The sequence below is a fragment of the Neolamprologus brichardi genome, chromosome 3 (genome assembly GCF_056152115.1).
Source record: "Neolamprologus brichardi isolate AB-2024 chromosome 3, ASM5615211v1, whole genome shotgun sequence".
Classification (NCBI taxonomy): domain Eukaryota; kingdom Metazoa; phylum Chordata; class Actinopteri; order Cichliformes; family Cichlidae; genus Neolamprologus; species Neolamprologus brichardi.
Genome location: NC_142106.1, coordinates 8469265 through 8494812, shown reverse-complemented (window position 1 = coordinate 8494812; position 25548 = coordinate 8469265). Strand labels below are relative to the sequence as shown.

General features: G+C 39.2%; 1 protein-coding gene across 1 annotated transcript in view; it reads left to right on the top strand.

The window, feature by feature from the left end:
• The first annotated feature begins 366 nt into the window (after positions 1 to 366).
• The window catches only part of LOC148103368 (uncharacterized), a 31280-nt gene continuing 6098 nt past the window's right edge, over positions 367 to 25548 (top strand). Inside the window, exons 1-3 of the mRNA XM_087832268.1 lie at positions 367 to 516; positions 964 to 1155; positions 1912 to 2674. Of these exons, the coding sequence (XP_087688394.1) occupies positions 367 to 516; positions 964 to 1155; positions 1912 to 2674 (1105 nt within the window). The remainder of the gene's footprint in view (positions 517 to 963; positions 1156 to 1911; positions 2675 to 25548) is intronic.

Sequence of the window (25548 nt, the reverse complement as noted above, 5' to 3'; positions counted from 1 at the left end):
CAAGGGATCTTATATCTGTTTTCACTCTTGTATGCTTTTCATACAAGTTTCACACAAGACAGATACAAACTTTATAAGATTTATATATATCCTTTCCATATGGGTTGTCTGGGTGGAGTAGGTGGAATCTAATGAGGTGCTTCAGGTGGTACTGCCACCATTGAGTGTGAGCCGGACTTGTGGATCTATAGAGGTCCATATATACAGGGTGTAGCATCCACTGGGTAAAGGCAGTGATATGCAGGGGGGTCAGTGGCTTTTTCCCTTTCAGGTTCTTGTGGGCAGCTGATGACTTTCTTGTTGTAGCTGCTTCTCGGTTTCCACATTGAAGTTTCATAGGTATTGTTGTCACTGAGGATTTTAGTCATGTTTATTTGCTCTGCTTTTTTTTTTATCAGGGATAAAATACATATACTTTTTGTGTCCCAGCTGAGTAACAGCAGAAGAGTCTGGTGGAGCAACAGAGGAACAATTTCAGCCATTTGGACTGAGGAAAAAATGACTTCAACACAAAAGGTGAGAAAAACATCACAGTTACACTGTTATTGAAACTGTGTGCACAGCTTGTTGGTTTTTAAAAACATGTTAACAGCAGCTTTATCTTTTCCATCCCTCCTCCATATACACAGAATCTACATTCACAACAAAAAACTCAGATGTTACAAGAAGATACAAACATAATTTTTTATCGGCACACATTGGAACAACAATATCAAAAATTGAACTCACAATTTTTTATGAGTAAAATATTTTCTCCACTTATCAATATTTCTTCAATATGTATTTTTCATTACGACTGTCATTGTAGCACATCATTGAAATGTCATACTATGACCAGAAGGTGATGGAAACTCACCTACAATGTGTTTGTTGACATGTTTGATTCCACTAATAGAGGGAGTTACAGTTTGTTCCACGACTGCATTTCACTCACTATTTCTGTTTGTATCTCTGACACTGCAGGACCAACATGGAGCGAGAAGTCAGCGCTCTCAGGAGGCCGACAAACCTCACAGAAGAAAGGGAGAGAAAACCTACAGCTGTGATGAGTGTGGGAAGGATTTTACCCGGGGTGGAGACTTAAAAAAACACCAACTCATCCACAGTGGAGTTAAACCGTACAGCTGTGAGTTGTGTGGAAAGTCTTTTACCCAGGCTGGACATTCCAAAAGACACCAACTCATCCACAGTGGAGTTAAACCGTACAGCTGCGACTTGTGTGGAAAGTCTTTTACCCAGGCTGAAAACTTAAAAACACACCAACTCATCCACAGTGGATTTAAACCTTACAGCTGTGACTTGTGTGGAAAGTCTTTTACCCGGGCTGGACATTTCAAAAGACACCAACTCATCCACAGTGGATTTAAACCTTACAGCTGTGACTTGTGTGGAAAGTATTTTACCGAGGCTGGAAACTTAAAAAAACACCAACTCATCCACAGTGGATTTAAACCTTACAGCTGTGACTTGTGTGGAAAGTCTTTTGCCGAGGCTGGAGGTTTAAAAAAACACCAACTCGTCTACAGTGGAGTTAAACCTTACAGCTGTGACTTGTGTGGAAAGTCTTTTACCCAGGCTGAAAACTTAAAAACACACCAACTCATCCACAGTGGAGTTAAACCTTACAGCTGTGACTTGTGTGGAAAGTCTTTTACCCTGGCTGGAGGCTTAAAAAAACACCAACTCGTCCACAGTGGAGTTAAACCGTACAACTGTGACTTGTGTGGAAAGTCTTTTACCCAGGCTGGAAACTTCAAAAGACACCAACTCATCCACAGTGGATTTAAAACTTACAGCTGTGAGTTGTGTGGAAAGTCTTTTACCCATGCTCAAAGCTTAAAAATACACCAACTCATCCACAGTGGAGTTAAACCTTACAGCTTTGACTTGTGTGGAAAGTATTTTACCGAGGCTGGAAACTTAAAAAAACACCAACTCATCCACAGTGGAGTTAAACCTTACAGCTGTGACTTGTGTGGAAAGTCTTTTACCCGGGCTGGAAGCTTAAAAATACACCAACTCATCCACAGTGGAGTTAAACCTTACAGCTGTGACTTGTGTGGAAAGTCTTTTACCCTGGCTGGAGGCTTAAAAAAACACCAACTCGTCCACAGTGGAGTTAAACCGTACAGCTGTGACTTGTGTGGAAAGTCTTTTACCCAGGCTGGACACTTCAAAAGACACCAACTCATCCACAGTGGATTTAAACCTTACAGCTGTGACTTGTGTGGAAAGTCTTTTACCCATGCTCAAAGCTTAAAAATACACCAACTCATCCACAGTGGAGTTAAACCTTACAGCTGTGAGTTTTGTGGAAAGTCTTTTACCGAGGCTGGAAACTTAAAAAAACACCAACTCATCCACAGTGGATTTAAACCTTACAACTGTGACTTGTGTGGAAAGTCTTTTACCCGGGCTGGAAGCTTAAAAAATCACCAACTCATCCACAGTGGATTTAAACCTTACAGCTGTGATGACTGTGGGAAATCTTTTACCCAGGCTGGAAACTTAAAAACACACCAACTCATCCACAGTGGATTTAAACCTTACAGCTGTGATGACTGTGGGAAATCTTTTACCCTGGCTGAAAACTTAAAAACACACCAAATCATCCACAGTGGAGTTAAACCTTACAGCTGTGACTTGTGTGGAAAGTCTTTTACGTATCGTGAGGGCTTAAAAAAAACACCAACTCATCCACAGTGTAGTTAAAGCACACTACTGTGACTTGTGTGGTAAAGCTTTTTCTCAAAGTCGAAACTTACAGAGGCATCTAGTTACCCACTCTGGAATTAAGGCCTACAGCTGCAAGTTTTATGGAAAAAGTTTCAGTGAAAAACACTACAGAAATATTCACCTACGGATTCACACTGGAAATGGTGTTTACTGCTGTGATCAGTGTGGGAAACTGTTTACAACAGATGCACAGTTACAACAACACATGTTTAGCCACACTGAGGAGAGACCTTACAAAAGTGATTTGTGTGAGAAGATTTTTAAATCTCTACAAGTGCAGTTACTGTGAAGTATGTATTTATCCTTTTATCCTTTAACCTGATTGTTTGGAATAAGTCTCATCAGTAAACTTATGGAGTTATACTGAATGAACTGTTTGGAAAAATGAAGAGTCGTTTTTGTCCAGTAACCTGAGTGTTATAATGTAAAAAGTAAAACGTAATTGGACGTTGGCAGAGATGCTCTTTGTTTCAGGCGACATTCAGGATAAAAATAAAAAAAGCAGAGCAACGCAGATGGATCCAGTTCTCAACCCTGTCGTCACTGTGGTGGTGGGAAAGAGTTTCTCTGTGACCTTTTGTAGAAAAACTTCCAATCATCAACGGGACCTAAAACCACATCAACGTAGACACACTGGAGACGAAATGAACTACTGCAAAGAATGTGGGAGAGGCTTCCACACACCAAGTACATTAAAAATACATGAACTCTACCACAGTGGGGTGAAAAAGCACATCTGTGACTAGTGTGGGTCATCCTTCACCACTGCACGTGAGCTTAAAGAAAAAGCATAAGCAAATCCACACAGGAGAGACACCATACAAGTGCAGACACTGAAAAAAGCTTCTCACAATCAGGTCATCGTAACAAACATGAACGTACGCACATGGAAGTGAACTTCAGCTGTGACCAGTGTGACAAGAGCTTCAGGAATCTCAGTTCATACTCCGAACACAAACAATCCCACAATGTAAATAAACTGTTTCACTGTTACCAATGTGCAAAAACCTTCACTTCATTATCTGCTCTGTGCAAACATCAGCCTGATCATGCAGGACTGAAATCACTGGATCACAATGAATCTGAAGAGAGAGAAAGATCCTCTTCTGGTTTCAGGGTCAGACTTAAAAACCTTGAGATCAGGCTCCACCGAGTTCAGATGGAATCTCCTGTAAAGAGTGTCAGCTGATGTCACACTTGGATCTGATGAGGTAGCTCTGATTTCTGGAGTTGCAGTGAATAATCCTGAATGTTACATTTAGGAAGCTGCATGTATAGATATGTATATCAAGTTTGTTTTTTCCTTTGATGGATTTTAATTCTCTAAAATGTTATCCCGGTTACATTTTAATCTTTGTTCCCTTAGGACACAGTAGCGTTTACTAGTTGTACTTGTTTCTGTATTATTAAAGTTATAGGAATGTCTTTTCTTTCTGTTTTTTAACCAAACTGGTATTCTATCAAAAATCACATATGGATATGTAAATCATTTGTTTTATTTGAACTTTTTTAGCTTTTCCAAAATTAACTTATTTTTTATGTATTCATTGCATGTTTCACCTCAGTTAAATTTCAATCCTTCATTCATATTTAAACTTTTGCTGTGGTAAAATCTTCTCTTAAATCCTTTTCTCCCAAAACAGCAAATAATTACACAGCAGTTGCTCTTAAAACTTCCAAAATGAACTAAATCTGTCCACCAGCTTTGAAACAACACCTGCTGTGACTTTATGTCCAGAAAAAAAGAGACTCAAGCTGAACTGGTTTTGGGCTGTACTTCCATGTAATACCTTTTTTTTTTTTTTACCAGAAGATGGAGCAGTGAGACTGTGTAACCTTAATTTAATTAGGGAAAGAACACAATATTCACAGTGGCAGCAAAGAACTGTTAAAAGTTCAAAACAGCAGCACACATCAGAACCATTTTAAAGATCACAGGTGACTAATTTTAGTTAATTCAAATCCTATTAAACATCTATTTTTGGCTCCTTCTTTCACTTCAGTGTATTTACTGTATCCTTGAAGTCCACACGTTATTTTTTAATGAATTCATTTTGATCCATATGTTCTGCAGCTGTTTTCCTTTTGATTTGAAGTCTGTATTATGAAATCCTGATAATGTTAAAGCGTTAGTTATATTTGATGAACTCTGTGTAAAGTTTGTCTTATTAAACAGTTTGGTGTGAAAAATAAAGAAATGGTCTCACAGCAAGTAGTTTGAGCCATGATTTCCGATTCAAACTAATTTAAATGTTTTAGTGGTACATGTGGAGGTTTATCAGAGGAGGAGACTTGGCTGCTCTCGGCACGGTTCCTGCAGCTCATTAAAAACTCTGAAATGATCTTAAGGAAAAGATGTTTGATTTTTCTTAAAAACAAGATGTGGGCATGAAGTTTTCACAGAGTGTGTTTAAGATGCTTTGTGATTAGTATCTCACACATTCCAATAAAGCAGATGTTCCTGCATTGCAACAGTAGTTTGAAGATGTGTTCTTCCCCCGACCATCTGCAAGACTCTCATGCAGCACCAATTTGAAACACAGCCTGGAAAGTGTGTTCATGGCCCTACAATTTGCCTAATCACAAGAGACAAATTGTGCAAAAGGAATTGGCTGAAATGGTGAAAATGCTGTTATCTCAGGATGAAATGAGGATTTGTTCCTCAGTGTTTGGTCTCCTATGCTTATCTGTTTGCCAGATGATTTGTCCCAGCTGTTGAGAGGGGCCGGTTGTCTTTAAGGTGCTTCCAGGTAATTAAGAAGTGATTTGTCTGCAGAGGCCAAAGACAAAACCAGCCTTCTCTACTCTGTATGGTTCGTACCATTCGTTACACTTCTGTTAGGCTTGTTTGTAGCCTCGGGCATTTTTCAGCACCTCCTGTAGCGATAGCGGCGTCCTCACACTGCATATGCTTTTTGCTACCTGGATGATGTTGTCATTCACAGTGATACCTCAGTGGAGCATGTGCAGTGGGTGGTCACAGTCCAAAAGTGTGTGGTTGGATGGAGGGACGCACAGTATTTGGGTACAATTTGGGATCTGGGCATGTGCATCCACACATAGATAAAACAGCAGCCATCGCATCTTGCCTGTGTCTCAACGCAAAAAAGAACATCCTGATAATAATGAATTACAATATTCCAGACAAGAAGTAATAAATGCGTGAACGAGTTTTTCAGCATCACTCTGGAACAGGATATTTCTGATTTTAAAGATATTGCAGCAATAGAAGAAAGCAGTCTTAAATATTTTCTTTATATTTCCATTAAAGGAGAAATCCTGGTCAAAATGACTCTAAGATTCCATATAGTGTTACTGGAGGCCAAGGTATTGCATCCAGAAAAGGATAAAATCCCTAGTTGTTGATAAAATTGGCACAGAGCTTCCCCCATGCATTACCAAAGATTCACATCAAACTCATCCCATTCTTGATTACTTTAATGAACATTTTTTATTGTCACAGTTTGATACTGATGATTTCTTCTGAACACTCCTTTAGTTTAAACCCAGTGACAGTATGAAGTTATTGTGTGGATGCTTTAAGGCATCCACACTATTGAGTTCCTGTTTCTCTTTATTCTTTATTCTTTATACTTTATACTTTATTCTTCAAGTTGCTTCCGTATGTTTTTTGGACTTTAACTACTTCCACAATTTTTGTGCTATTTTCACCGTTCAAATTTTAAACTATTCAGCTTTTTCTGCTAACGACTGCTATGACTTTTGGTATTTATTACTATTATACTTTTTAAAATATTGAGCTTTTTCCTTTTAATTTGTCCCATTGAAATGAATGGGAAACTTCTGCAATTCTGCTAAAACTTGCTTGTTTTTGTAACTTAACTACTTCCTCATACTTTTGCCTAGAACAACCATTCAAATTTTAAAATGTTCACAAATTATTGGGCTATTCATGTATGATTCAGCTTTTTCATATCTGTTACCGTTTTCATCTTATCCCTCTTTAAGTTTTGAGTTTCATCTTTGTGATTTTTCACAAAATACATGCGTTGTTATGGTTTCTATGCACTTGGCTTTCAGTGTGCCACTGTAAGTTTCACAGTCTTCTCTTCATGTCCGAAAAACTTCTTGCTACTTGCTCAATTTTCACTCAACTTCCACAAATTATACATCAATTATACATAGGTATTTTTGCTGGCTTTCAGAAAATGTCATTATCATTGTTGTGGGATTTATAGAATTTTGGCAAATCTCCTCAGACCAACACAAAGTCGGAAAACTCTCCATAGAAAGTCAATGTAGAGTTTGTTCAAAATCACCGCTTGATTTCTGTAATGAGAGGCATATTTGAATCGTCATATCTCCTTAACGAAGCGACGTTAAGACATGAGGCTTGTCCCGATATATCTTCAGACACTCCTGACGCTCACAATTCAAGAATTTGTTTCTCATCTATTACCGTTCTGAGATGAGTTACACTTGTTTGAGGGTAGGAAATTCGTCCTTCGCTCAGATTTCTTCAGCTTTCAAACTCTGGAAATGAACCACTTTTTTCTCTCGTCATATCTTTTTGATGGATTTCCAGAGAGACCTGCAAATTTCCATGACTGTTCACCAAAAGAACAGTCATGGAAAGACTGATCATTCTTTCACCGGAAAGACGGTGAAAGAATGATATCGATACTCCAAATAGATTTAGAGTTACAAAGCGTTGTTTGAGGGGAAGTCAAGGCAGTTTTCGCTTCGCCTCTACTCAGTTATGGTGCATTACAAGTCAAATATCTTTAATAATTCATATTTTAATGATAAATTGTCAACACTTGAAGATTCCCCCATCTCTTCTGAACAAAACGGTGTAAGAATGACCATTCTAGCCCCTACGGTTAGGAAATAATGGTCATTTGTTTGAGGGGAATACTCACTATGAGAAATAGACTGCAAAAAATCTGTCTCTCTGCTGCGTGTGTGTAAAACCGGCTGCACCTGTTTTGGCGGGAAAAAGTACACACCCTCTCTGATTGGTGGATTCAAATTTAGCAGCTCCCAGGCTGCTTGACTGACCTACAAACTTGCTTCTCTCTCTTTCTGTGTGTGTGTGTGTGTGTGTGTGTGTGTTTAGTGAGAGAGAGAGAACCCTACTCTTATTTGGCAGCATCTCATTGTAGGATTTAAATTGAATATAGTTAGACTGGTTGACTGGATTAGAGCCTGTGTTTGTGTGTCCCTCTGTGCATTTGTGTTTCAACTTACAAAATTACAAAATATTTGTAATTTTGTAAGTTATTACTATTCTGCTAAATCATAGTATTTCTGCTACTTTTCGGTACTTGTGCTAAATACAGTATTTCTGCTAAATCATACTATTTCTGCTATTTTATAGGATTTGAGGTAAATAGAGTATTTCTGCCAAAACATAGTATTTCTACCAAATATAGTATTTCTAATAATTATAGTTTTTCTACCAAATCATAGTACAGTATTTCTGCTTTTAATAGGATTTGTGCCTAACACTAGGTTTACTAACCTGCGCAAATTTGCGTAACTTCCCTAAACCCAACACCCCCTAGAATTACTGGCTTTTTTATTTTCTAGTGCAAGTCCCGAGGTGTTAATCACCCCTGCTGAGATTTTCACAGGTCGTCAGCTCATTTCTCCTCCAGCTTTTGTTCTGCAAACCACCCATTATCTTTGAGGCCTGGCACATTTGCATTTGCTCACTCCAAGTCAGGCCAAACCTTTGTGTTACAACTTTCAGAAATGCCTGCCGTATCTATACAAAATATCCCACACAGTGACTGACCTGCAAATATAAAAGACACACATTCACACCTCTCTGCTATATTACATATGATATTTATATAAACCCATTTAGAATGAGCTTCATGTAAATTTACCATTCTCTATTTGTTTATCTTCTGACAACGTAAGATTACAAGTGTGCTCCAAAGCTTCCTTTGCCTGTTAGACGTGGGAATGCTGCAGACCATCAGAGAGTGCACGGTACATCAAGCCCGCAGAACAGAGCCGGACTGGAATTTATCAGTTCATGAACTGATGGTATTCATTTCAATCCTGTTTGTAAGAGCAATCATGTGTCCTGTTGGTGCCATTGTGGATTGCTGGTCAGAAGGATTTCTGGTGCCAGTAATCAAAGAGACAATGCCCCGAGATAGATTAATTTCAATTATGCAACACCTTCGATTTGATGACAGGGACACGCGGGCAGAACGGGTGAAAACAGACAAAGTTGCGGCGATCTCCGACATCTGAACACGCTTCAACGAGAACTGTGCTAAGAGTTTCACTCCAGGAGAACACATGACCATAGATGAACAGCTGTTCCCTACCAAGGTTTGTTGTCCATTCACACAGTATAACCAAGCCAGACAAATTTGGGATCAAGTTCTGGATGGCCACGGATTTGGACACCAAATATGTCTGCAGTGCATCTCCTTACTTGGGAAAGGACCCCAGTCGTCAGAAGGTAGAGACGCTGACAGAGAACGTGGTCATGAAACTGATGGAGCCGTTTTTGGATGATGGGAGAAACGTCACAACGGACAATTTCTTTACTTCACTGTCACTGTCGCACAGACTGCTGCAGCGCAAAACAACGTTACTGGGCACAGTGAACTTCCTCAACTTGCAAAAGATACTGCAAAGCGAGAGGTATTCTCCACTTCAGTGCTTAGAAGTGGCGTTGTCTCCTTGACAACTTATGCACCTAAAAAAAACAAGACTGTGTGTGTTCTAAGTTCCATGCACCAAGACGTGATGATCGGTGACGACAGAAAGAGGAAACCCAACACGATAACAGACTATAACCACATGAAGGTATGTGAATGTGTGTACAATTTTACACCAGTGCTACAATGTTTTCTGATGTGTGCTATACAGGCCGATAAAAAAAACCATATATTCATGACTCTCTCTCTCTCTGCTTTTACAGTGTGGTGTAGACGTGTTGGACCAAATGGCGCGGATGTATTCCGTAAGAGCAGCAACACGCAGGTGGCCAGTAGCGGTTTTCTACAATATGCTGGACCTGGCGGCGGTGAATGCCTACATTTTGTACAAGGCATGTACAGGGTGGACAGGCAAAAGAAGATTGTTTCTGAGTCTTCTAGCTCAGCAACTTCGTTGCCTATTCACGCAGCTCAAGGAAATATTAGCACAGAGGCAGGCTGCTGAAGCTGCTGCAGCTGCTGTGCCAGGGACTGTAAAGACAACGCAGTGCCAGGTGCAAGAGAGCTGCAACAGGAATCGCGGCAGGTTTACCTGTGCAACATGTCAGAAATTCACCTGTGCCAAATGCAGGGATGATGGACACTCTGCAAATGCTGTAAAGTCTGAAACACTTTGAAATAAAACAGACTTGTGTACCCATATATTGTGAATGTGTGTCTTTTGTATGTAGGTTGTAACACAGAGGTTTGGCCTGCCTTGGATCTGAATAAACAAATGCCAATGTTACACACACACACACACACACACATACACACACACACACACACACACACACACACACACACACACACACACAGCAAATCTGCATTTATTTGTCCCACAAGTGGAAAATCTGCATTGTCATTGCAAAAGAGTGGACAGTGCAAGACAAAAGCAGCTAAATAAAAACTGTACAAAAAGCACGGTATAGAAAGTGCACTATACAAACAATCTGGAAACATAAATATGGACACGTGTATTCAAAAATACACACACACACACAAACACATATATATATATATATATATATATATATATATATATATATATATATATATATATATATATATATATGTGACCTCTGTGTAGTGTCTTCTCTGGTCTGCATTCACAACAAAAAGGCAATGAGTGAATGCTCTCTTTTTAATGTCGTGGGCAATCAGCACAAAATCTCGCAGGAATCCTCCATTATTCTCAGGATTACATTTCCACTTGCAGTGTGATTGTATAGTGGTAAATTTATACAACCAAAATAGAAAAACTTCAACACCATTAACATTGCATGTTAAATTTCCCAAATGAAAGGAATATAGAAATATCTTTTAAAGCTGTACATGAAACAATGTGAAATCTCTAAACAGTGTGGCACAGTCACATACCTGCATTCACAACAAAAAGGCAATGGTTAGAATGCTCTCTTTTTAATGTCGTGGGCAATCAGCACAAAATCTAAACGGGAAAGCAACAACAGAGTTAGCTAACTATGCTCCCATTTTGTTTCCTCTCTTCCCAATAAAGAAATCTCACATAAACGTGCACTCAGTTCAACATAAAGACTGGAGAAATGACCCGCAACAAATGATGTATAAACAACAAAAATAATCGGGTCAGACTGTATTACTTTAACAGCCTGCGATATGATTTTTCCTCCCCATGACATTTGCACATTCCTTACCTCGCAGGAATCCTCCATTATTCTGAGGATTACCCAGAATCCCTTGCCCCTTGTGAATGTTACAGGGTGACTTTTTCAACAGTAGGTGGCGCCAATGTCCCATTTAGCGGGATTTAACTTCATCTCTATTTAACTATGTTACATATACACACACACATATATATATAGATATAGATGTGTGTGTGTGTGTGTATAACTAGACTTTATGCATATTATGTAAGGTGTGGCTATATAAATATATGTACAACTCTGTGTATATGTGTTTATGGACAGGCACGCTGCAGGTAAGGAAAGAAAGTAGCCTTGCAGGGAAGGAAAGACCTGAATCTCTCATGGTTGGGGGTTGGGGAAGGGTGTCTTTGCGCAACAAAAGCAGGAGAACAATGGAGCTGAAGAGTGTTAGGGTCGGGGGGAATTTACGCATATTCACGCAGGCTAGTAAATCTAGTAGTAGGGACTGCACCAGGGAAAAAAAGGCTCAGTAATTCTAGTGCTAATATAGTATTTCTGCTTTTTATAGGATTTGTGCTTAATATAGTATTTCTGCTATATTATAGTATTTCTGCTTTTTATAGTATTTGTGCTAAAACATAGTATTTCTACTAAATGTAGTATTTATGCTTAATCATACTATTTCTATATATTACTGCCAGGTCCCCAGGCAGCCAATCCTCTGTGAGGACTGAGACATTCAAATTTGCATATCAGGGTCTGAACGGCTTCCCAGCCAGCCAATCATATCTGAGGTCTGAGACATTCAAATTTACAAATTAGGGCCTGCACAGCTTCCCAGCCAGCCAATCATATCTGAGGGCTGAGGCATTCAAATTTGCATATTGGGGCCTTCATGGCTTGTAAGCCAACCAGTCATCCATGTCATATATCTCTAAAAATTCACATTTTTATTTTAAATAGACAACACTTGACGATTCCCCCATCTCTTCTGAACAAAACGGTCTAAGAACGACCGCTCTAGCCCCTGAGGTTAGGTAATTATGGCCATTTGTTGGAGGGGAATTCTCAATATGAGAAAAAAGACTGCAAAAATCCTGTTTCTCTGTGCTGCGTGTGTGTGTAAAAGCCTGCACTTGGTGCACCAGTTTTGGTGGGAAAAAGTACATAACCTCTCTGATTGGTGGATTCAATTTCAGCAGCTCACAGCTGTTTGACTGACTAAGAAACATGCTGTTAACAGCCCCTGTTCACTTGCTGCTCTGCTGTATGTGTGTGTGTGTGTGTGTGTGTGTGTGTGTGTGTGTGTGTGTGTGTGTGTGTGTGTGTGTGTGTGTGTGTGTGTGAGAGAGAGAGAGAGAGAGAGAAAAAGACCCTCTTTAGGGCAGCATCTCATTGTTGGATAAAAATATAATATATTCAGAATGGTTGACTGGCATAGACCCTGTGTGTGTCTCTCTTTGCATTTCTTTTTTTCCACAGGTGAACAATAATTAGTTTTGACGGAGCTTAAACATGTTCCGTTTTTTTTCAGCTTGTCATTTTACTTTTCCAGTATTTTCACTTAAGTTATTACTATTCTGCTCAATCATAGTATTTGTTCTAAATCATTGTTATTATGCTATATTGTAGTATTTCTGCTAAATCATAGTATTTCTACTATATTATATTTTTCTTTCTAAATATAGCATTTCTGCTATATAATTGTATTTCTGCTATGTTATAATATGTGTGCTAAACCAGAGTATTTGTGCTGAAACATAGTATTCTGCCAAATGATAGTATTTGTGCTAAAACATAGTATTAATTTAAAATTACAATATTCATAGTTCATCACAGTGTCTCTGGTAAATCACAGTATTTCTGCTATGTTGTACTATTTTTCTAATTCTAAATCATAGTGTTTCTGTAATGTTTAAGTATTTTTGGCTAAATATATTCTTTCTGTTATCTTATACTATTTCTCCTAAATTCTTGTATTTTTGAGAAGTTATCATGTTTCTGGTAAGTTCTGCTATGCTATTGTATTTCTGCCAAGTATTATGTTTCCTCTGAGATATTGCAGTTCTGCTAAGTTATTACATTTTAGCAAAGTTCCTTTGCTTCTGCAAAGTTTTTACAATTTCTGCAACTTTTCAGCTTTTTCAGCTTCATGTTTGTTTTCATGTAAGTATCTACACTTATATTATCTATCTATACTTGGTCTGCATCCTTCGAGGCCCCATTTGAAGGCTGATTATGTCACAACATAGGCCAGAATTCATAGTGCAGTGGTGGCTGTGGCTATTTAAAAAAAAAACCAAAAAACAAACAGCAGATGGCTGAAGCGTGGTGGCCAAAGAATAAACTTTTAAAAGCAAGTATTAAAAGTTAGATCACTTACATATCTGCAAAGAACGTTAAAACATTACTGTTGGCTACATGTCCAGAAAGTTATGTATAGGGGTGGGTTTTGATTATCGATTTATCAATTAAAATCGATTCTATCTTGGATAATGTGATATTGATTCATTAAAATCCTGAATTGATTTTTTAATATGAATTTATTTTTCCCAAAATGCCAGAATTTCAGGTTAAACTTCACAAAATTTCAACAAATAACAACAACCAAACAGCTGAGATAGTAAATGAGAGCAGGAACACGATTCTGCACAAAGACGTAAACACAAAGCGTGGATCCACCGACGGATCAGAATCAGCGAGATGTCGCCTTTCTCTCCCGACAGCACGGACACGGTTGGGGCTGAAAGCCGACAGCTCGCTGATGTTTCGGTGGGTCCGTGCTTTGTGTTCACGCCCTTTTTCCACTAGATTCTGAAGCTGCAGGTTTTATCTCTCTCCAAACAATATTGACTAAACCAGCAGCTGAAGAAGATCCAACCCTTCACATAAACATTGTCATGAATTTCCTAATACTTTTGCTGTTTTGCTTCCACAACAATAAAATCACACTTCATGCACAGCTCTCTCTCTCTCTCTCTCTCTCTCTGTACTTCAAGAACAGTTTCCCGTCAAAAAAATCTGTTTTCTGCATTATTCACTTGTTTATTACGCACAAGTCTACCGTTGTTTACAGCGCTGTCGGTCGCTGTCCTTTTCCTTTTACCTAATTCTGAAAAGAAAGTCTCATTTTTGCTGTTCAATAGGCTAATGAACAAATTCAAACTTTTTAAAATTATGCAAAATTTCAAAACGCAAGCTGTGTCTCTAATAAAACCTCTGTAACTTTGCTCTGCTTCACTTCAGCAGCATCAGCTAATGTTCATATGTTGATTGATTATTTTAACTAATAATCTTGTCAGCACAAAGTTCTTTATTTGGAGCACAGATCTACAAGAAAGATAAGTTGCTGAAACATGCTTGTGCTTAAATTCCTTATCACTGTTTGGCAATATTGTGAGTAATGTTAAACTTAAAGATCATCTCTGCCTCCTGATCTGTTTCCTGCTGAAGGCAGTGGGGAGAGGTAACAATTAGGCAGTGTATTTACATCTTTTCTCATTACCCACAGCAATATACACTCCAGCCGGGCTTAGGCTACTCACTACGGCTGAGCAAAAGCACGATCTCCTCTAAGTTTATGCTCAGTCCTGGGTACATTCAGGAAAAGCTGATCAGCTGACTTAAGAGAGCAGGTGGGTGTATACGGCAGTAGCAGCTCAGAGAGATAAGATTGGACTAGGCCATGGAGGGCTTTAAACGCAAATAAAAGAATTTTAAAAGGAATCCTAAAAGAAATGTGCAGCAGGTGAAGTGAAACTAAAATAGGGGAAATGTGCTCAAACTTTGGAGGTGCAGCATTTTGAATCTTCTGTAGATGTATGAAGCACTGACCCATATATAAAGTGCATTACAGTAATCCAATCGAGTGCCAGATAACTGTCTCAAAGTGCCTCTGTGAAAGATTTGGCTTTATTTTAGCCAGCTGCCTCAGCTGAAAGATGCTTGATTTTACCACTGCCTTAATCTAACTGTCAAGCTTCAGATCACAGTCCACTTTGACCAGCAGGTTTGTGACAGTTGGCTTAACATACCGAGCCAACGAATCTAAATATACATTTGGGGTCTCAGTGGGGCTACCAAAAATCATCACCTCAGTCTTTTTATCATTGAATTGAATTGAAAAAAACTTTCTCAGGCTGCAGAGAAGGGCTTGATAGAGTCAGTATGTGGTGCACTGAGAACAGAGTTAATAGTTTTAAATAAAACATGCAAGTTGTTACAGTTTCACAGAATAATGTCAGATAAGTGGATTTTTTTTATATTGACGCTAACAGTCCTTTAGCATCTGTAATGACACTTGTAAATTGTCCTTTTTCCATGTGTGCTCAGCTCGACGGCACTCGTGTCTGACAGCTCGGGTCGTGTCGTTCAGCCAGGGCTCAGATTTAGTTTTAGAATGCCTGGATTTTAATGGAGCCATGTGCAAAGCAGTCCAAAGCAGTCTGGCAGGTGGAATAAAACCATGAGCTCAGTTCTGTGGTCTGGCTGCATTAAAAATCTGTGATTTTGCAGTTCTGGTTAAAACTGTTGAAAACTGCTTAGCAGTGGAGGAGCGCCGACAGCGCCGAGCAGCAGCGTGAGGTTTAACTGAGGTACAGGCAAGAGGAACTTCAAACATCACAGGACTGTGGTCAGAAAACACAGCATCACAAATCTCTACATTAAAAACAAAACAAAAACCCCCAAAACAAAACATGAGATAAAACAAGATCAAGTGTGTGTCCACATTTATGTGTGGGACAGGTCACACATTGCACCACATTAAAAGAATCAATAAGGCTTTAAAAGCCCTTTGCCATGGGCATATCAGGACAACACACATGAATATTAAAACCCCCAACAATAGGAACACAATCATATTTTGGCATGTATTCAGCCAAGATGTCAGCAAAGTCCTTCACAAAGTACTTATTGTATTATGTATTTAATTTCATATGTTATAGAAGTGACAGATTTGTAAAGTGAGGCAAATTATTGTGATGTCACAATTGCAGGATGATCTACTAACAGTGTGCTTTAATCTCTCTATGAAGAAGCCACTCCAGTTCAGTAAAAATCTGCTTGAGAGCAGCTGTGAACAGCTGACTCTTCGATGTGCTAAAGAACAGAAAACATTATTTCCCATCAGACCATGAGCAACAGTCAGGCATGTAACACAGTAACACTTTTATTTTTTACATATTCAGCAGAGAGAGTTAGCTGTGTGCACTATTAAAAAATAAGAAGCGAAATTCATTTCAGCTTCATATAAACTGTATTATGGAGGAAAAATAAGAGGGGCTCACCTCAAAACACAGCTTGAGGACTGACTGGAGAGTTTTAGGACAGTCTCTTCAGTAAATCTAGCAGCTCTTTAACATCAAAAGACGTGTTTGAGCTGCTGCAGATGTTAGTAAATCTGACCCTAACTGTTCCTTCTTCTTTAAAATTCAAACTTAATAATGAAGCAATATTTTTGACAGGCTGTTCTCGTTTATATGACCTCCATAAAACAACAGGGTTAGAACACATTGTGACGAAATAAGATGTTTGTTTTGTAGTCCATCTTCAGCACAATGTAGTTTCAACAGGCGGACATCCGGTGTCACGTTGTTACAGAGAGACGAGTGTAAGGCTGTTCCAATTGTCAGCACAGCTCCTCTCTTTTCCTGACTTCTCAGCAGTTGTCCTCCCCACGATGACGTTTTCATCGAGGCCAAGGAAAAGAGTTTAACAAAAGGAGATTGGCGCTACTTTAAAATAACACTCCACGGGGTTACCTTGTGCTGCTGAGTCACGTGACCGCACAGCAACAAATCACAGCGGAGTCGGGTAAAGGGGGCGGAGCAAAGTGTGTGTGCAGGGGAGGAGAGGAGTCGAGCAGAGAGAGCTGCTTTTTCATGAAACGGGAGTAAAGTAGTAAACTTACAGGAACATATACCACTACCAACGTTTGGATCGATATCTGCATCGATCTGCACACCCTTGTCTCCTGGATCGTAGCTGAGATCAGCGCGAACTACGTGGGTCTCTGCTCCCTGATCTGTTTCCTGTGTTTGGAAAGACTTCCAGCTTCATCACGGAGTTTCTCTCGGTTTGTGGGCTCATCTAAAGGTAAGCATCGAGCTAACTTTAATGCAGGTTCAGTTTATGCTGAGTTTAGTTCTGCTGAGAATAATAGATTGCTTGGTATACACTGGAGTTAGACAGACTGTAGAGTTTGTGATTGCTTGCAACATCATAATATGGCGGTTGCTGGGGGGAAAGAATACATAAAGAAAAATAGTCTTGGAATATGAACAAAAGGATGGGGTGCAGGGCAGGAGAACAACCAACCCCCACCCCCAGGACATGAAGCCAGGTACAAGCGTGGGGGAGCGCAACCCCAGGGTGAGAGTTAGTGATGGGATTTCCGGCTCTTTTTAGAGAACCGGCTCCTTTGGTTCGACTAACTAAAAAGAGCCGGTTCTTTCGGCTAAGAACCGGCTCTTCAGGTTTTTTTGTTGCTTTAATTAATTTATTTTTAACAATAATATAAAAGTATGCACAAAAGGAATTAGTAATGTAAAAAGTGGTTTTATTTATATATGTTTATATATAAATATATGCGGTGGCCCCTAGAGACAAAACACGTACAAACTCCAAAACACATTTCTAGCATGAACTGAACTTCCAAAACAGAGCTACCTAGATCACTTAAATTACACAACTAAAAGCATGAAAGCCTTTGTGTATTGTTTGTGTATTTATACACAAGCATTCATATATATAGTCAAATAATTAAAAAAAAATAAGTTCATTTACCTGTTATTACCACACACCAAATCCGGTCGTTGGTACTTGCTGGCTTGTGTAGCCACCAGGTAACAAAAGTTCAACACTGCCCCTAGCATCCTGGAGCACTTCTGTTGTGTTTTGTACGTGATTTGGAGTTTTTACGTGTTTTGGAGTTTTTACGTGTTTTTATGTGTTTTTACGTGTTTTGGAGTTTGTACGTGCTTCAGGGTTCGTACGTGATTTGAAGTTTGTATGTGCTTTGTCTGTAGGGGCCACCGTAAATATACTTTTATTTATTCACTCCACATAAAATGTAATAAATAAATCAAATAATACAAAAATCAAGTATTCACATTTCAACTTTTAACTATTTAAATTTTCAGCTTTTTCCTTTTACAAATTTAAAGTGAAACAACACAAAACACTGCAAACCACAACACAATTAAATATAAATTATAATATGAAAACAAAAAGAAGATGCATATTCTCTGTCATATGGACCTGCATGAATAAACTTTCTGAATCCTTTATCATCTGCAACTGAAAATAGTTGTGGATGATTGCTATACCTTTCTAATGTGACGTTGTTGTCCCTGGCTCTCTTTCTTTCTCTCTCCCTCCTGCTCTGTTCCTGTGCTACTGCTACCGCCCCTCCCCCCTCTTCCCAGCGTAAAGCACAAGGCTCGCATGCTGAGTGAAACGGAAAAAAGTGCGAGAGAGAGGGTGAGAGAAAAAAAACACGGCTCGCGATAAGGAGCCGGCTCGCGTCGTTCACGTCAAAGACCCGGCTCTAAGAGCCATTTCGTTCGCGAACGACCCATCACTAGTGAGAGTAGTGGAAGCTTGCTGAGAAGGGGGTCAAAGGGCTTTGGAGTGTGATGTCACGGGGGGGTGGGCGTGGAAAGGATTTTGGCCTGATGCGCCATTTTCCGGGGCAAAGCTCAAGCGACAGAGGGTTGAAAGCACATGGATAACACCAGCTATGGTTTGTTCTTGCTGTGTGGTTGGCTGCGATGTTTGATTGCCCGACAGGCAAGAGAATAAGCTTGAAAATGGTTCATCTTTTCATTCTTTCCCAACCTGGAAGCAACACGAGGCAGCTCGTGTATCGGATATTACTGCGTCTAGCCTGGATAGCAGCTGTGAGACGAGCTGATAACCAGTTCTCTTCCATCTCCAAATATCTGTTGGTGTACTACAGACATTTTCATTCCTGTAAGTTCTAAATATGTTCATATCACTCTTTATAGCCTATTAGTTTTATTTTCGATTCTCTCTGAGGTCATAGAAACTGAGCCAGAAGCCCGGGGTCTTTTGGAGTGTAATTTTTTTTTCTACACACAATATCCGAAGCACATAGTGCACACTGTGGGCATTTACGACTGTGCGTAAATCCCCCTAATATTGGTATGATCCGAGGTCAGGCACTAAGCGGGGCGGGGCAGCTACTGCCTGCGAGTGCGCTGTTGGAGAAACGGAGCCAGGCAGACAGAGGAGAACTGAAGTTCATCCAGGTACCAAAGCAAATCATTCGTACTGTGCAAAAAAATTAAATATGACGATGTATCACGAAAGATTGATGTCAAACTGATCACTTGACCCATATTACGTTACTTGCTCTTCGAGTGAATCAACAAATGGCGAAATGAAAAGCCGAACAACAACAACGCTGTTTCTTTAGAGAGTCTTAGCTTACATGTGTGTTTATTTCATATTTTCAGTTGTTTCCCTCCACGGCTAAATAAATCGGTTTCAGTAATGCACTGATACACAAGAATGGACATAAGGAGCTTCTTTCAAAGAAAAAACTCAGGTAGATGTTATTTTATATATTATGCTTTGTATGTTGTTCAGTATATCTATGCAAAACAAGAGGAACTTCAATACACAGCAGTATATTCACAGTTTAAACCAGATATTTACATACACTTTATGGAAAACACAAGAACATTTTTTACTGTACAACATCAATTTAGAGTAAACTTGTTTTGTTTTGGATAAATAAATATTGAAATATCTTTTGAATTAGTTAAATGTCAGAATAAAGAGAGACAGAGCTGTCTATTTTTTATCACTTTCATCAAATTTAGGAGTACATATACACTAAGTTTATTGTTAATTAATTAGAAAACTGCAGACGTTTCCATTCTGAGCTGAAGAAGCTTCTGATAGGTTAGTAGAGTCCATGTGAGTAAATTGGTGGCACAGCTGTGGATGCATATAAGGCAAAACACAGAGCCTGTTTCTTTGAAATGGGAAAATCAAGAGATGTCAACCAAAACACCAGGAAAAGAATTGTGGAGCTCCATAAGTGTGGCTCAAGTTTGAATACAATTTGGTGCCATTTACAATTAAGAAATACAGACAGTTTCTCTCTTTACTCTTAAAGTTAACAAATATGTTTTTTATATTTATCAATCTAAAAAAAAAAAAATATTTAGTCTGATTTGATGTTACAATTAAAAAAGTGTTTTCATCTGAAGAGTATGTAAATATCTGGTTTCAACTGTATATTTGATGATTGTCAGCACAAAGAGGGAGAGAGAGGAACAGAGATGGAACAAGAGCAGGTGAGACACACATGTTAGTTAAATGGTTGTTTACCAAAAGTATCACCGTATCATAGGTCCTCATGTATCTCGTACCTAGTGTTTCTTTTTAGGTTTGTTATTTTTCAAGTTATATATTTATTAAGTTATGCAGGCTTGTTTGCACAACAAGGCTAAATAATTATATAAACTTTTCTCAATCTAAATATTGTACTTTTGGTAGCATTAAAAAAATAAGTGTAGTGCAGGTCTGTGATGATTTTTAGTGCTAATATCATCTAGTTCTGATTCTGGTTCTGTCTTGGTTAAATCCTAAGTCAAGCCTATTCAAATGGCGGCACGTGGGCCAAATGCGGCCCAGAAGCAACCTGCGAGTGGCCCTGCCTGTGGTCCTAGCAGAAACACAGAGAAAACGCAAAAAATTAATTCATTAATTAATTTTAAAAAAATTTAAAATTCCTACAGCGTAGTGTAGACTGTGAATGCAACACTCCTAGTAGCCTAGCAATATTTAACCCACAATGCACCGTGATGTAAACATATTAAACAATCATCGTAATATATGATGCGACAACAGCATGTCTTTCTCAGTCCAAAAGTGCAAAATTGACAATGAACCCTGCCTGGACTGACAAATACTTATTCATTTTACCGCCAAATCCAAATGCCAAACCAATGTGTTTAATTTGCAGTGAGTGTGTTGCTGTACTTACGAAGGCACCACAATGACAAACACCAGACTTTCTACACAAACTTTCCAGAGCAATCTCAGGAGAGGGCTGCAAAAGTACAGTTTAACTGCGAGTTTAATAATCTTACAACCGGAGTTGTACTACCATGGTGAGGGTCCTGTACAGTCCAAGAGAGAGTTGCAGCAGCTTTCCTTCGTGTTTGCTTCTTGGCGAAGAAGAAAAGGCCTTCCACAGATTCTGAAACAGTGAAATACTGCATGCTGGCCGTGGTGGATGCGGTGATAAGTGACGAAAAAATTAAAGTAAGTGTGACATCTGCTATTAAAAACGTACCCCTGTCAGACAGTTCGTAGAGTTGAAGTTCTGGAGTCAGACGAGTTTGAAATGCTGTTAGATGACCTGAGGAAAACTGATGTAATGTCTATAGCAGGAGATGGGTTCAAAATGTTTTTTATTATTATTATTTCAAATGTGCAAAAAAAAAATAGTTTAGTTATAGTTCCCCTTTTTTAAATGGACCTTTTGGTGTGCATTTGTGAGAGGTCACCAGATTTACAGGGGGAAAAGGAATAAAAAAAATTACTTGTTTTTCAATACAGTTGTGTGGGTTTGAAATTTATCATGATCTGCTGCTTACTGGCTGCAAAAAAATATCTGGCCCAGATAAATTCCTCGGTTTGAAAATCTGGCCCAACTAACTTCTTAGTTGAATAGCCATGTCCTAAGTAGTCCTGATTTTGAACTGTTGTAGTCCTGTTTTAATTGCAGATCAGTTCTGGGTTTGGTTGAATTGGGGTTTAGTCCGCGTGTCTTGATACAGGCCGACTTTGTTCTGCCTTGCTGCTTAATTAAAAAACTAGTTTAAGGTGTCCTGCATATGTGATATATATTTTCTTTCCTATATGAAGTCATTCTTTTTTGAACAAAATTCATAACAAAGCCTATTAATCTTTCAGTCATTTCTACCATCACTTAATTTCCTTTTGCTGCTCAGCTCTCACACAGTGGCTCAGCTATGCTCCAATTAATCTTTCAGTAATTTCTACCCCCCCCCCCCCCCCCCCCAAAAAAAAAAAAAAACAAAAAAAACAAAACCCACATGCATACTACCCTTTAGCGCTAGGCCCCGGGTGTTTCAAATGTCTGCCTCCGCCTCTGGTGTGGACTATGAAATACGGCAGTGGAGTAAAGACCTAGAGGACTTACCACCACTGTCCTACTCTGATATATTCACGTATCTTGTTAACCCTAACCCTCACGTTCGGATTTCGGAGCGCCCTATGTGTAACGTTGGTAACCAGTCTGGATTTGTTTGATTCATTTCATAGGCAGGCTTCCCTACAGTTGTGCGAAAGAGTTAGCAAATCGTTACATAGCACGTACGTCTCCACAGTCACTCAATTCTATGTTTGTTCGCATATTTCTATAACCTCCAAGAGCCCCAACGATAATATTATTAAGCTATAAAGAGTGATATGAACATACAGAACTTACCGGGGTGAAAATGTCTGGAGCACACCAACAGATATCTGGAGATGGAAGCAAACTGGATATCAAGCCGTCTCATGGCTGCTATCCAGGCTGGACGCCTTCGTTTTGTAAGGTCCGCCATATAAGTTCCCTCATGATGCTTCCAGGTTAGGAAAGAATAAAAAGACAAACCCTTTTTAAGCTTATTCCACAGCCGACCACACAGCAAATACGAACCATGGCTGTTGTGTGTGCCTTCGCTCCTTTTTCGCTTACACTTTGTTTGGACCCGGAAAATGGCGCATCAGGCCAAAATCCTTTCCACGCCCACCCCCGTGACATCACGCTCCAAAGCCCTATAGCGGTGACAACTCCTCCACAGTAGCAGGTAGGATTTTTCTTTTTTGAGGACGGCTAGTTTTACCTTTCAATACGGATGGTCTGTTTATGTTTTGATCAAGAGACTTTTTTGGGCAGCTGAAGAGGAGAGGTCCATCTCATGGCCAACCTCTGGCTGTATCTTGGTCATATTACCCAGCAAAACCCAGTATGCAGGTTCATCTGTAACAGTCCTTGTGCCACGGATCCGCACTGTTGCTTCTACATTAAACAGAAGAGCAGTGACATGGGTGCAGGTCTCCACGACTCCGGCCATACAGGTGCAGTGGGCGGCTTCAATCTTCCCTATGTTGCTCACAGTGACCCATGGCTGCAATGCTGGTTCATTCAGTCTTTGAGAGTGCAGGACTTGAAAAACACACAGACAAAGTTAATTTAAAGACAAAAACTAATGAACCAAGGCTGACACAAATATGTTTTATCTACTTTATCATAAATGTAACAAAGTGTTTAGAAAGGTAGCACATACATGTAATTTTTTTTATGCACCCATCTATAGAACGCTGCATGTTATAGTGTAAATCTGCCTGTTCTCTCTCAGAAACCCGCCTGCAAAAAATGATCCTAAAGTATGTAATGCAAGGATGTCATCACTTTTCAGTGAAGTGACAATTATGAATCACTTAATATGATAAGGAGATTCTACAGGTCATTAATCAATGTATAAAACTAAAATAAAATGTATTTTTAGTGACACAGGATACGAACATGGAAGCAAGATGTGTAATTAGAATTATTTATAATAAATATGAATAAATTATTGCAATTTCTTTAACTGTAGTAGTGCCATTTGTGGGAGCATTTCAAGTTTCCATATATTAATACAACCGTTATAGCCCAAATTTTAATAATAAGTATGCATATGTATCCATTAGCTCCATAGTAACTACATAAATTGGAAAACTTGTAGTGCTATAAACTACAAAAGAATTGAAAATCTTTTTGTTTTGTTTTTTACATATATTTTAGTTTAAAAAAAAATTAAGAGGTGTATCTCTCCAAACTGTAAATAGAAAAGTTTCCAACCACGAGAAATTTATTTTGTGTGTCTTCATAGTTTTATTTTTGAGATACGCTAATTTTTATATACAACAGGAAAAATGAAAATAGTTTATTTTGATGCATTATAATATTTCCAACAGTGTAATTTGAGTTCTAAGCATCCCAGAAACAATACAGAAAAGCATAAAGTTAAACATGACTTTTATAAACATCAACATAGGCTTATAAGGCCCACAAAAATGACGTCACTTCCGGTTTCGGGCAGGTAATGGCGGACATGCGATAATTCGCGCTGACGTATATGCCAACGTAGGAAGTGTTAAGAACATCGGCAAAGCGTGTTTCTGGAATATTATGTTTTTGTTGCTGCAAGTGCTTCTTATGCAATTTTTGCAAAGCTATATGTGGAAGGAAACCGTGACCGAGGACAAGCTAATGGCGTAAGATGCAAGTACAGCTCCTCCAGTTTCACATGCAAAAAAAATTATTTTTGGTTCCAGTTCTACAGGGATTTAAAAATACTTAGGTTAAACGGAGTGCCTTCTCCAACCAATTGTAAAGGGTTAATTATATATTTTATGTAACAATTTATAAAATTTGGGTTAGAAACAATAGAAGACAAATGGCACGATAGACACTTTTCTATCGTCCACACGATATATATCATCATATCGCCCAGCACTAACGACTTGTACTCGCTGACTCCACTGACAAGGTACGAAAAAATGTCACGCTACGTCAATAGCGGTTGGTCTTCAGGGATTCTACGTCACGGCTGTATTTCATGCGGGTCCATATTTCCAATGCACGCTATTTTCTGCAAGTGCTGCTGCTTCGCCTCTCAACGCAATCAGTCTCTATACAGTCTATTCTCTTTTGAGCTACTTTTAAGCATCTTCCTTGTAGTCGTCGTTACAACACAGTGTGTTTGTTTTGATTCATTTCCCCGGAAGATGGCGCAGCGTTCCCAGCGTTCCGTGACGTCAACTCCAAAGCCCTATAGAGAGAGTAGTGGAAGCCTACTTCGAAGGGTGCCAAAGGGCTACATTTGCTTGCTTCAATTATTTCCATCGTGCTTTGACTGCGGCTGTAACCAGACCTATTCCAGCAGGATTTGTAAAAAGCATTTTGCCAGACACACAAAGCCGGACAACTTTTGTTCTGAGTCTAAGAAGCTTAGAGAGAAAGTGATCGGACTTCTCGTGTGGCTAGGCGCTGTTGAGGTTCACTTTCTCTTGACTTCACCGATTCTTTTGATATCCTAGCTTGAGAAGAAGGGTCAGATGAGGCTGAAGTATTTTTCATTGAAGCTTTATTACCACTGATCCCACTACATGCAGTCACAGCAAACACCAAGTGGTTCTGAGGAGTACTTCTCATACACACACCTTTATAGGCTGTATTCCAATTCAGGGTCTGCAACCTTGGAGGATGCGGGCCACGCGGGAATTGTTCTCAAAGACCGGAAGTGAGATGCTTGTGTAATGGGACGGTCTGGCTTCCATGGCGCTGCTCAGGGTGCCTAGCAACCATGATACTAACCGCTGGAAACATTTCATACAGCATTGTTTGAAATGAAAGAGAAAATGTTTTTGTTCATCTGTTTATTTTTTTATGAGCTTTGTTT